The following is a 14,415-nucleotide window of genomic DNA, read 5'->3' as shown; positions in this document are numbered from 1 at the left end:
ACAGAAATTGCTAGAAAAGCATAGCAGGTCTGGCAGCATCAGTGGAGAGAAGTCAGAGTTGATGTTTTGGGTCCAGAGAGACACCTTCCAGGTGAAGCAGCACTTTACCTGCACTTCACACAATCTGGTCTCCTGCGTTCGCTGCTCAAAATGTGGTCTCCTCTACATTACAGAAACAAAGCATAGACTGGGCGGCCACTTTGCAGAACACCTGCGTTCTGCTCGCAAAAAAACCGTGGGCTTCCAGTTGTTTGCTACTTCAACACACCACCTTGCCCCTGGTCAACATCTCTGTCTCAGGGTTGCTGCAGTGCTCCAGCGAAGCTCAGTGCAAGCTGGAAGAACAGCAGCTCATTTTCCACTTGGGAACTCTATAGCCTTCTGAGTAAAACTGAATAATTTTAGGGATTGAGGTACCTTCTCCCATGTCCTTACCCCAATCCCCACACACAAGGCCTTGTTATCACATGATCTGCTGTTATACCATCGTTAACCACTAACAGTCTCCATGAACAGTAGCTATTCATTCTCCAAGGCTGATTGTTATCCACTCCTTTGTCTGTCTCTCTGAGTTCTATCTCCACCTATCATTTATTCCTTACCCCCTCCCCCCACCACATCTTCTGCACATTTTCCTAGCTACCATCAGTACTGAGGACGGGTCACTGGACCAAAACATTAACTGATTGCTCTCCACAGGTGCTGCCAGACCTGCTGGACTTTTCCAGCAATTTCTGTGTTTTGTTTCTGATTTCCAGCATCTGCAGCTCTTTTGGTTTTGATTCAGGATGGGGAATGATACTTTTGAGCATACTGACGTTCAAATGCTGCTGCTCTGGGCACCTGACCTAACTTAGAGTCATAGAGATGTACAGCATGGAAACAGACCCTTCGGTCCACCCCATCCACGTCGACCAGATATTCCAACCCAATCTAGTTCCACCTGCCAGCACCTGGCCCATATCCCTCGAAATCCTTCCTATTCATATACCCATCCAGATGCCTTTTAAATGTTGCAATTGTACTAGCCTCCATCACTTTCTCTGGCTGCTCATTCCACACACTTACTACCCCCTGTGTGAAAAAGTTGCTTCTTAGTTCTCTTTTATATCTTGCCCCTCTCAACCTAAACCTATGCCCTCTAGTTCTGGACTCCCACACCCCAGGGAAAAGACTTTGTCTATTTATTCTATCCATGCCTCTCACGATTTTATAAATTTCTATGAGGTCACCCCTCAACCTCCGATGCTCCATATGGTACTATTAGTACACTGTAGACAAATAGTATGCAATCAAAAAAGATATATTGCACATCCAGAAAACTGATAACCACGCAAATACTCAGTAATCACAGTTTGAAAATGTATGATGGAATTGATAAAAGACTCCAATATATTGCTATGGAGACAAATATTTTAAAAATCCATATACTAGTTTTCTCCATAAGGCTTCAAATGGCTTTGAATTTGCATATATATTCAATGTTTATGCTGTAAATTAGAGAGGTTATACATAAAAGACGCTTTAAAAAAGCCAAGTTTTATTAGAGCTGGTGATGTAATCATGTGGTTCAACAACGTTTTAGAATTTGGTCATTAACTGCTGCTGCAAACTAGTTTACTCTTTTAAGTAATTTTCTGCCGACATAAAGGAGGTTGCTTTTTTGAGATATTGCTACCGTGCCACTAGATATTCAGCAAAAATGTTTATGCGCATACATTTTATTTTCAAGAAAACCTACCCCCAATATTTTTAAAGATGCTAGTTTGTATTGTAAAACCATCTTTCAAAAACCACATTTTGTTCAGAGGATTTGTGCATACTGCAGAGCTCCATAAAGATACAACAGTGCAATTAATTATTGGGAGATGTTGCTTATTGAGCAAAAAATAAATTTGGCAGGCATGAGATTTCGCCAAGGCATGTTTTCAAGATTAACATTTACATGCAGAGAAATGTTTTTTTTTCTGTGGGGAAACACTGCTTTCATGATGGTTGATGGAGTGGGATAGATCAGCCACAAAGAATATCCCATATGGCAAGTAGTTTGTTTGAACTTAAAGCTCTATCAAGACTTCCATCTTGAATACTGGAAGCTAAAAAGCAGATGCTAAAATTGAGAGAATTAAATCTTCTATTTTCATGTTTCTGCTTTGTAAATCTGCAAGCTAAACTACTTACTACAATTAAAGTTCACATTTATTCATGTCCACAACCGACCACTCAACTTCCCTCCTGGGCCCTATACCTGCCAATGCCTGCACCTATGCTTCAGTCACTCTCTATTCCTCAAATGACCAATTTAACCATTCACTACAACCATCCATCCACTCTTAACCTTCTGTTGTTAAATGCCTATAAATCTATCTGGAAGAACTCCCAATGTAAACCCCTCCCACTTAGTTTTCACTGCTCAAAGCAGCAGAATGAAACTTCTTTTGCAAGTCATTAGAATTTGGAATACACTGCCTGGGAAGAATGGAGGAGATGGATTTTATAGGAGGTTCAAAAGAGAATTGGATACATATTTGATTATGAAGAGTTCAGAAGGCTAGGGAGCTAGGGCTGGAGAATGTGACAAAATGGGTATCTCTTTTGGGAGCCACTAAATATAGGATGAGTCAAATGGTCTCCTGTTATAGAGTCATAGGGATGTACATCTGAAACAGACCCTTCAGTCCAACACGTCCATGTCAACCAGATATCCTATCCCAACCCAGTCCCACCTGCCAGCACCCGGCCCATATCTCTCCAAACCCTTCCTATTCATATACCCATCCAAATGCCTCTTACATGTTGCAATTGTACCAGCCTCCACCACTTCCTCTGGCAGCTCATTCCATACACGTACCACCCTCTATGTGAAAAATTTGCCCCTTAGGTCTCTTTTATATCTTTCCCCCCTCACCCTAAACCTATGCCCTCTAGTTCTGGACTCCCTGACCCCAGGGAAAAGACTTTGTCTATTTACCCTATCCATGCCCCTCATAATTTTGTAAACCTCTATAAGGTCACCTCTCAGCCTCCAACGCTCCAGGGAAAACAGCCCTAGCCTGTTCAGCCTCTACCTATAGCTCAAATCCTCCAACCCTGACAACATCCTTGTAAATCTTTTCTGAACCCTTTCAAGTTGCACAACATCTTTGCACCATAAAATTCTATGACTCTAATCGAAATCTGAAATGTCAGTAGCTGTTTTTAAAAGAACAGTCATCATGGCAACCAGCGCCTGGAATAAGAAATGATAAGTTAACATTTTGATTACAGCTTTTATATTTCCAGAACTTTCGACATTATTTCACAGAAAGCTCCAATTAGCAACAGTGCAGTCACATCCACTTAATGGACAAAAGAAACAATAAATTTGAAGCAAAATCATGGAAATGGCGAGATCTACAGGGGTGAAGGAAAGAGGAAACTGGCTTGTATACGCGTGCGCACACACACAAACACGGCTGCCATCACCATTCCTTTCCCCTCCCCACCTTGCAACACACACGAGCTTTCCCTACTGTGATGGTGCACTGACATTTCAGGCTTTCTAACTGGTTAAAGCTCTTTCTACAGTCAATCTTTAATAATTTAAACTTTAGAAGGAGACGGAGCATAAAAAACATTTCTCCTTCTAGATTCCTCCCAGATTGCACCTTCTGGATTCCATGGCTGACATGGATTCAATATTCAGGCACCAATGAATTTCATGACTCATCTTCAGTTGAAGTTTGGTATAAGATTTTCAAGCAGAATTGCGCATCCTCTGATATCCTGAATCAACATTTCCAGAGTCTTATCCCTCACGTGATTCACTTCCTCTTCCTTCAGTTGTTACAGATGAACAGTTTTCTCCCTTCGTCCCAGGACGAGAAAAGAAATGGCAAGGGGGAGACATTGCTTTGCTCCCAGATGTTGCATATTACATAGATTACACTAGAACCTGATGAATCAGATGAGGTGTTGCTGTTATACCTACACAAACAGTGGATGTTTCTCTTCTCCTACCTAACACCATCTGCGCATCTTGATCAATGTATGCACAGTTAAAGAGGAATATATTAAGCCTTTTCCTAAATATTTGCCATTTATATTTATTCTGAACGTTACCCACAAGCAGTACAATGACAAAAGTTGTTTCAGAACACTGTGCCGTGGAAGGGCCGGTTACTACTGGATGTTCCTCAGAATCAGTGATAGTTACAGTCACATCTCATCAAAGTGCCGAATTGAACACTGGATTAATTTGATGTCCAAATCAGCACTAAAAACAGGTATGAAGTACTTAGATCAGGAAAATAAAATCTCCCTTTCATAAGCTAGACTTTGTAGAGCTTAATCTTTGTCTGTTTTAATTCAGAGAACACATGGTAAATCACATCTTGGGATTATAGCATATTGGGTCACACACACAACTTCACTAAAAAGAAAACATATATATATAATATATATATATAGCATCTTGCAGACAATCAGGAGTTTACAGCCAAAGAAGTATTTAGCAATTGAAATCAATGATGTAGGAAACGTGGCCACCAAATTGCACATAATCCAGTCCCAAATACAGTAATTAAATAAATGACAAGGTTATCTATTTTAGATATAAACAGAAAGTGCTGAAGCAACTCAGAGGTCTGATAACATCTGTGGTGAGGGAAGTAGGAGTGAATGTTTCAAGTCCGGATGGACTATTCTTCAGAATTCTTCGGGTACAAACAAGTTGTTTTCTAAGGAAAGGCTGAGTAGGGTGACCCTGTACCTAACAGAACTTAGGAGAATGTCAGGCGACACTATTGAAACATACAAATGTCTAGGGGGTTTGACACAGTAGATATGAAAGACTTTCTGTTATGGGATGGTTCAGGACTAGAGGGCATAATCACAGAATAGGGGGTCGCATATCTAAGGCAGGGATAAGGAGGAGGAATTATTTTCTACAGAGGGCTGTTGAAGATAGATTATTAAGGATACTAATGGCTGAATAAGCAGATTTTTAATCAGTAAGGGTACCAAGGTATAAGGAAAAATAGGCAGGAAAATGGAGCTGAGGGTTATCAGATCAGTTGTGATCTTACTGAATGGCAGAACAGACTCGATGAGTTGACTGGCCTGGAATAAAATCCCTAAAGGAAAGAATACAATCCCTACAGTGTGGAAACAGGCCCTTTCAGCCCAACAAGTCCACACTGACCCTCTGAAGAGTAACCCACCCAGACCAACTTCCCTATCCTTTTACTATATATTTTATTCCTGACTAGTGCACCTAACCTACACATCCCTGAACACAATGGGCAATTTAGCTTGGTCAATTCACTTAATCTACACATCTTTGGATTGTGGGAGGAAACCGGAGCACCCGCAGAAAACCCATACAGACACGGGGAGAATGTGCGAACTCCACACAGACAGTCACCCGAGGCTGGAATCAAACCTGGGTCCCTGGCGCTGGGAGGGCAGTAGTGCTAACCACTGAGCCTACTTTTGTTTCAATGTCTTACGGTCAAATAGAAGGGAAGTCATACTGGGCTCAAAGTTAACAGTTTTTCCCTTCCAGATGCTGCTATACATACTGATTTTTCCAACTTTCTGCGCTCGTTTCAGGTTTCCAGAATCTGCAGTAATTTGCTTTCATCTGTTTTGGATTCTGGCTGAGGAACAAATGTTGACTAGAACAGCACTAGAACTCTCCTGATCTCCCTTCAACAGTCCTTTAGGATTTTCTTTTTACATCATTCTTAGAGGGCAGGCATCATTTAACATCTTTCCTAAAATTCAGACAGTACTGAATGGAATGTCAGCCTTAATTTTGCATTCCATGTTTTCCAAGTCAGTGGCCAGGAGTACTGTTACTGCGCCATGTCTGACAAGTATTTATCGTTAAAATTAACATTTTAGTTACTCCTTATTATATGAATCAGAATATACAACAGCACCACACATTGCACTGCAAATTTCCTACTCCAAAAATGAAAAGGGAACCACATCTTCTGGAAAAAAAAATGATCAACTTAACTCACCCTAAAAGCTGTTCCCTCTTCAATGATGGTGGGAAGTTGTGAAAGGCAAATGTCCACTGCGAGGTCCCAAGCTTGCCTGCAAAGTGATGCACAGATTCATAAACTAGGTTGGTTAGATCTATGCACTGATATTCATTTTGTTGCTGGCAACACTATTGACACGGCAATTGCCATCCCAGTATCTATTTATAACATTTTCGAATATGTTCTACAATTTAAAAGAGGTGCATGTTCAAAAGTTTTCCTCTCATCAGCCCTCCTGCACCTCTGTCACTCAAACTCTCTGCTGTCTGACATTGTAAACGGTTGCAGCTTACTGTTTTCAAAACTACCATCGACCCTTCGTCAAAACTCACCCACCACCCTCTTAACCTATTCCAACACCTCTGCACATGTAACTTTCCTTCACTCTCCAGAGTCTTCAACAAACCACCACCTCTTAAATCCATGCCCACTTTTCTCACATTGCATAAGAACATGAGAGATAAGGGTTCTGAGATCCCTTGAGACGAACTATATAAACAGTTGACTTTTGACCTCAAGTCACTTGAGTCCCCTGGAGGCCAAACATCTCTATGCTCAAATCCCTTCCCATTAAGTTTCCTTCTTATCCTACTAATTTTGGACAAGCTGCCATTTCCTCTAATTAAACATTGGGATGACCGAGGTACTGTCTTGAACACCCTCCTCTAAAAACCTCTGACCCTTCTTACTACTGACTTGAATCTAACTACTGGCAAACTCAGTGTCCTGTTGAGCCTACATATAAAACATTAAGATCTAACTTAAGAGTATTATTTTCAAACAGAAAAGGATATTGAGGCTGAGAAGTTATTAGACTGGTTCACCAAAATACCACCTGGTATGGCCAAACTCGTCAAGAAACGTACTGTTCCCTTCTTTGGTTCAGTATCTATTTTTGTCTGATTACATTTCTGCAAAGTTAGAATGAACTGCTTTCTACATTAAAGCATCATATAAATGGGCAGTGTTTAATTTTCACACAGAACACAGTCAAAATCACAAGTTACATGAATTGGTAACTTAGTTGAAAAATAGTTAGCAAAGTAAAAGTAAATTACCAAATAGCACAGTGACGCAGTTGCTGCTGTCATGGTGTTCATAAGCACTGTCTCCTTTTCCCTATGGACAAATATTTCCATAAAACTATTCACCACCACCAAATGTAATCTCCAGTTCATCTGATATCAACCATACTTCCAGTAATAATTACAAAATGACATTCAGCAGGAAACCTGGTTAACTTTCCTCTGTTTGACCAAAGGCACAGAAATCTTTCCTGGATTAGCTAACTAGCACAAAGTTATCCACAAAACTGGTCCAAAGATGTGCAGATTAACTGGATTGGCCAAGGTAATTTGCCCCATGGTATCCAAGATGTACAAGTAAAGTGGGTTAGCCATGGTAAAAGCAGGGTTATTGGGAGAGGGTGAGGTGTTGGATTTGAGTTGGATTGACTTTAGAGAGTCAGTGCAGACCTATTGGGCCAAATGGCCTCTTTCCGCACAGTGGGATTCTATGAAATTAGGGCCAGAAGTCTGGCATCTCCCTGATTGGTCTTGCTCATCATCTTAATCATTGGAGAACTAGTCTTTCATTTGAGGCGGTAATAGGATGAAATGATTTTTAAAAATATATAATGCAAATTCAACTGAGGAGGGAAATTGAAAAGATCACAGCACTTCACACATAAATACTATCTGCAGACATGGTATCTCAATTAAAAAGAGAATTCAGTAAAGCTTTTTCTAAACCTTTAAAACACAATTTTTCTCTCCAAGTGACATTTTGAATTCCTGATTTACATAAACCTAGGAAAATTCTAGTTAAAGCAAATCCATTATTAAGACATCAAGCGAGCCAGTAAATTTTGAAATGTATTCCATACATTTTAAACAGAACAGTTTGCACTATTATTTACTACTTCTGTAAAGAGAATTTAACTCCAAAGGACAAATATACATGTAAATCTTGAGGATTCACCAAACCAAAGAATTGTTAAGTGCATGATTTTTGCTTGCTGGCACTGCAGGTACCAACTTGCAGTTACTTCAAACAGCTCAGGTGTGTCTAGAATACCAATAGAGGATGCCATGTGACACTGAACAAGACAAAATAATTTGAGGTTTGTGTTTGCAGATTTGCATCACATATCCATCTGGTCTTTTCTATTAAGTTGTTCAATTGCAAGCAAATGAAATACAAAGACAAGAAGCCTCCAACATGAAAGTACTACTTACAATTCTATGGAAATATTAATATCAATTCTTAGGAGCAGAAAACTGGATTTTGAGCGGATTAGAAAACCATGGTGTGGAATTAAATTTTCATTCAGGATATGATCCTTAGAGGAGGTGCATATAGGTGCCCACACGTTCATTTTTGGAATGAAGGCACAACACAATTTTATTTAGCATGATCAGCTTCAGAAGTGCTAATTTGGGATTTGTTAAATATGTCACATGCATCACATCACCAGTCAAAAGTTTCTTACTAAATATGCTTTTTCTAAGTTTTTGAAAATGCAGATTTTCACCTTCAGTTATTATTGCTCAAGTGTTTCGACCAGAACAGTCGAGGTTCCTAGCACAGGAACTGAGCATTCAGCCCATTACTCCATGCTGACTCCTCGGTAGGGCAATCCAAAACTACTTTCATTGTCCTACTCTCTCCATAAAATCCTACATCTTCCTCTGCTTCAAATATTCAAGTGTTTATGCCTCAAAAATTGCCATCATTTTCATTTCAGTTATTTCTTATGATAAAGTGGTTTTGCTTAAATGCACTGGGCAAAAATGTAATTGCTTTGCCTCAGTTTAATTCAAATTAATAATGCCGTCATTGTTGACACTCCACTTAGAATAAGATTATTCTCCATTTAGATGAGATTAGATTCCTTAGTGTGGAAACAGGCCCTTCGGCCCAACAAATCCACACCGACCCTCTGAAAAGTAACCCACCCAGACCCATTTCTCTCTGACTAATGTACCTAACATTATAGGCAATTTAGCATGGCCAATTCACCTGACCTACACATCTTTGGACTGTGGGAGGAAACCGAAGCACCCAGAGGAAACCCACACAGACATGGGGAGAATATGCAAACTCCACACAGACAATCGCTGGAATCGAACCTGGGACCCTGGTGCTGTAAGGCAGCAGTGCTAACCACTGAGCCACCGTGCCACCCCTTAAACCTTGGTTTATACCAGCAGATCCATTCATAATTTCAAAGAAAACTTCCATTAATTGTCCTTTTAACCTTTACAGCTTCGAAGAAATAATGTAAGATTTTGCTTATAATTATAGTTTTTGCTTATAATTATAGTTTTTGCTTATAATTATAGTTTTTCAGTCCTAGCATCATCTTGATGGTTCCATGCTGTATCGCTTTAATGCCCTTCAGATAACAAAGGGCCCAAACACACTTACTGTTCTGGGCATCTTAAACTATGATAATTTTTCCTCTTGCAAAATTATCATTATCTCATTGCTGCTGCACTCCCCAAGTCATTTTCAAAAATGTAAAATATTTCTGTTTTTTTCCAACACTTCATCCACCTGCACTCACATTTTTAAAGTTTTAGATTGTCTCGGTTCCACTGTATCTACCCTAGGTATCATACATTGAGGTGGTAACAAGTCTTGTGAGATTCCGTGGATCTAAGTGCTGCATGGACAGGAGCATAACTCCTGGCAGAACCACTAAATACAGAGAAATTGAAAGGGAGGTGCGAGAACAAAGGCAGTCCATTAACTCTCCTGGCAGCAAGTTGTAATTCAGGCTAGTGGTCACAAAAAAACCCTTTCATTATAGTATCAATGTGGAGATAAAAATGAGTCACAAACAACTCAGTGGTAAGCATGTCACAGATTTGGTGGGCAGCACGGTGGCACAGTGGTTAGTGCTGCTGCCTCACAGCGCCAGAGTCCAATTCCAGGTTCGATTCCAGCCTCGAGAGACTCCCAGTGTCTGCGTGGGTTTCCTCCAGTGCTCCGGTTTCTTCCCACAGTCCAAAGATGTGCAGGTCAGGTGAATTGACCATGTTATATTGCCCGTAGTGTTAGGTATGCTAGTCAGAGGAAAATGGGTCTGCTCTTTGGAGGGTTGGTGTGGACCGAAGGGCCTGTTTCCACACTGTAGAGAATCTAACCAATCTAACCATCTCCACACCTGAATATTGCCTGTGAAAAATCACAAGTTCATGGATACAATCCAAAATAATTCAAAATAATGGATGGACAACAGCAGAATAAGCAGGTTTTCTCATTTGCTACTGTGCACAGTTGATTCGAACAAAACATACTGCATCTTTCAACTGAGTTCTTTTTATCTCTTGTTCTTCCTCCACAAGCATATCAAAATCTGGACTAAATATATCTACCACTCCTCTTTCGATCCTTTTCTCTGCTTGCCTACACCCTTATAGAAGCTTGACAGATTTGAGGACATCAAGCATTACATTCGGCAAAAAGCTGGCTACCAACTGGGAGACATGAATTTTAATCTATTTTATATAGATAAATTTCAGGCCTTCTCTCTGTCTACTGCAAATGTATGCTTGCACAATCCAGTTTATGGTGGAGATTTGCATCAATTACGTTTCTATAGCACCTTTAACAGAGAAAAATCTCTCAAGGAACTTCAAAGAAAATCAGAGCTAGGTTGGAGAAGGTTGCAGAAGTAATACTTTATGAAACTGAAGAGTGTGTACAGCTTGGGATGACAATTAAAGTTCCATTTGCCATGTGACAGAGTTACGACTGGTGAGAAAATTGAAGGTATTTGAATAGCGTAGAGAATATACCAGAGATACTATAGCATAGAGAATAGAATAATCGTGTGTACTTTTACATGAAAAATACAGTGAAAGTTTCTGTAAGTCGCATTACCACAGTGCCTATATTAATGACAGAAGTCACACATTATTTAAAAGAAAGCAAAATTAAGACAAATTTCATCACAGTTCAATTAATGGCTTCTAGGTTCAGGAAATACTGATCGAAGAACAATAGAATACCCTGAAGATGCAGCCAGGATGAGCCTGCCATTCCGGAACCAGAGTGCCTCGCCAGGACAAGAATGCTACACTGGGCTGCTGGAATTGACTTGCAAAAGGTTGATCAGGGAGAATGGTTAAGGCGGCCATTGATTATGGCCAAAGACTGAAAATACATGGATTCAAAAATAATTGGAATTACAATAAAGGCAGAGTACAGCAGCATTTTGAGCTAGAAGGAAGTATGATGGACAGGATGCTGGGTTTGAAGATCAGTTCTGGGTTCAGCAGTACGTCCAAGGTGCATGTAGCTGGAGACAGCATACAAGGTTAACTGTCAAGAGTTAATCCACCTAAGTGAAACATTTTACGATCGATTCCCTATCCCACTTAGGCAGTTCATCAGGTACCTGCTTCTCCAATTTCAACTGTCTCAGGCCTGCTGCTGGAATTCTCTACTAAAACCTGGAGCGATTCCTTAAGCTCCCTTCTGGCAGCAAGCATGCAGTTAAGAGGTGAGTGTGATAACAACACATCCACATTTCTCAATAAATTCAGAATATTACACTCATGGACTAACAAATTTATTCACTTTGAAGCACTGGTAGCACATGATCTTAAACTATGCTGCGTGTTTTTTTTAATATCTTTCCCGTTCAACCTTTTCAGGATACAACAGCAAGATTCCCTTTCAAATTAGTCAACAATCTTGGCCAGAAACTTTCTTTAGCATTTGGATTTCAGAAAAGTTACAACTTACTCACCACATAGCATGCATGTATGTTGGGGGCAGGCGAGGACTACTAACAGGGGTACAGTTGTAGGACCTCATGATCCTTTCAGCCAAGAGAAAATTGCGGAATAAACTGGCAACCAACAAGTCTTGCCTAAATAATTTTTGGAAGAGATCTGTGGAAACAAAATCATAATTATCTTATGGTTAACATAGAATAAATTTACATAAATGTTTAGACTAGCAAGAGTCATCTTTATCAGTTGTAATACCTTTAAAAAAATTGTTCAGAGTCCAAACAAAATTAAAAACCATAGGCTACACAAATACACAAGCAAATTACTTGATCAATGATGCAACTTTACTATTTTAGGATGTGTGAAGTTTACTATTTAAATTATGGGAGAGAAAGCAACAAACTGACGTTTTGCAAGAAAATTGTATAGCTTGAATATCAGAGTTTACAATTTCATATTACAGACAAATACCAAGTTGATGATCCTAGAGTAATGCAAACAAGGAAGACAAAAAGATTGTGCCTATTAGTCTGCTCACTGTGAAATTCAACGCTAAGGCCATATATAATTGAAGGTTAAATGAAAATAACTTGGAACTTTTTTTAAAGTACCATAATGGATATCAGCATTAACAAGAAAACAGCTACAGTCCTCACTTGAGCAAATGCAGGATGGACATCAGTCAGCGCATAATTCATGCTTGCCCATTGTGAGACGGGATGAACCTAATGTGCAGTAACTACTCTGGAGTGACAAGCACATCAACTTCTAACAAATCTCTCTATACAGAAGTGGCATTGACAATGAACTAAAAGCAGCTGACATATCTGGCCCAGTGTAGATTATAGTAGATTTCTTACCTCTTGGTAATACATTCCAAGCTATGGTGTCTGTTATGGCCGTAAAAATCCAATTGAGTTCGCCAAGGGGAGTTCGCCTGTCATTAAGTCTTCCCGGAATTCTATATCGAAAGGAAAATTGATAGTAGTAAGCATTAAAAAGGGTAGCCGAGATATATTGTGCTCTCAGTCAGATTATAGAAGTTCAGCCGATGACCTGGTGAGTCATGTTTTTCTACAGTAGGTTTAACTGTGGGCATCAGATTTAAAAATTCAAAACAAGAGTCAAAAGTCAAAGGCACAAGTAAATATTCCAATAATTTGCTGACATTTGAGTACAACTATTTGTTATGCCTGTACTTCTAATATGGATAGTATGCCATTTAATAAATCCAAAGCTTCCATAATGTGAAGAAACCCAAAAATGGTTATTTGTAATAATACTGAATACCAAACGGAGCAACGGAAAATCACACCAAACCTTCAGGAAAAATGCGGAAAAGCTACCTTGGGCCTGAATGGACAATATTTCTTCGGAAGAAAAGGATAACAGTATTATTACTGAAAGATTACATTCTGCAAAAGTCATAGATTTAGAATGGAATTTGTTTTCTTAAACTAAGATGATGTTTAATATGCTTTCCCCTGTATTGCGAGATGTTATACTGATCCACGCCAGATCGAAAGCTACTTATTCTAACCCAGTTCAGTAATATACTGATCAATCCTAGCCAGCTGATGTACACAGTTCTAATAAGTCTAGGGAGTGGATAAAAAGACAAGTAAATTAATCAGGAAGGCACTCTGATTACTACCAGTCTCCTTTTACTGGAAGTACCTGCCAAACACGGGCAGCAGCTGCTAATTCTTTCAAGGTCACAGTCATACATTTATCACCTAGACACAAGCAGGAATGGTACCTTGGACAACGCACCAGTGGGCTGATTTCACTACAGTATTCTAAAAAGTTCTGTTAGCAAAAGCATTAGAAAAAGTATTATATTTTAACCCTCTGTGATTTAGACCACTCAGGTCTTTTAACATATCCAAGTACAGTCTGTTCTGATATAAATGCAATAGTTCCGTTCCCATGTGACCCCACACTATAAGAAAATAATGTAATAGCAGCACCGTTTGAACCAATGGGACCAGAATCGCATCATAGCCAACACAGTAAGGAAAGCTCAGACTCTACAAGTAATGGTCTAAATTCATCAATTGCATTATAGCTGATTCGCACTGAAGAAACATGCGTTATAGCAGAACCAACTAGTTACACAGGTTGGAATTTGCTAACTCAACATAGACCAAAAGAATTGACAAGCAACTTAGTTGCCATCACAATCTCAGAGTCAGTATTTTGACTGGCTGCCCAGCAATTACAGCTGCAGTTACATCCCATGTCTGCACTGAAGCAACACAGCAGTGCTGCATTTTTCTTCAGATCAAGCATTACACCTCATTATTAGTACTGACTTGTACCAAGAAATGCCACTACTAATTTGAGTACTGAAGCAGATATGAGCAAATCTGGTGTGTCAAATCTCAAAGTTGTTCTCAACCCACCTTCAGCCCCTCAAGCATGACAAATGGATAGTACAACTTTAGACTGCCTGGCAGGCTACTGATGAGTACTGTCTTTCTGAAGACAATAGAACATGACATTAGTTCCCTGGGACAGGTCTCATTCTTTGAAATTGTTTCATCTATGATTTGTTCAAACTACAAATCAAAATCTAAGCTTTAAACCGCGACCCAATCTGCACTCCAGCACTTCTTTTGCCCAGGGCACCTTGA

General features: G+C 39.6%; 1 protein-coding gene across 1 annotated transcript in view; it reads right to left on the bottom strand.

Annotated features, from left to right (window-relative positions):
* rptor (regulatory associated protein of MTOR, complex 1) overlaps nt 1–14,415 on the bottom strand; it is a 397,195-nt gene that overhangs the window by 206,595 nt on the left and 176,185 nt on the right. Inside the window, exons 8-10 of the mRNA XM_088000708.1 lie at nt 12,640–12,740; nt 11,794–11,938; nt 6,009–6,084 (exon numbers count right to left, since the gene is read on the bottom strand). Coding sequence (XP_087856834.1) covers nt 6,009–6,084; nt 11,794–11,938; nt 12,640–12,740 — 322 coding nt within the window. The remainder of the gene's footprint in view (nt 1–6,008; nt 6,085–11,793; nt 11,939–12,639; nt 12,741–14,415) is intronic.

Source organism: Chiloscyllium plagiosum, unplaced genomic scaffold (genome assembly GCF_037043375.1).
Source record: "Chiloscyllium plagiosum isolate Xiang-an unplaced genomic scaffold, Cpla_swu_hap1 HiC_scaffold_25, whole genome shotgun sequence".
NCBI lineage: Eukaryota > Metazoa > Chordata > Chondrichthyes > Orectolobiformes > Hemiscylliidae > Chiloscyllium > Chiloscyllium plagiosum.
This window is presented reverse-complemented; position numbering and strand designations above follow the sequence as displayed.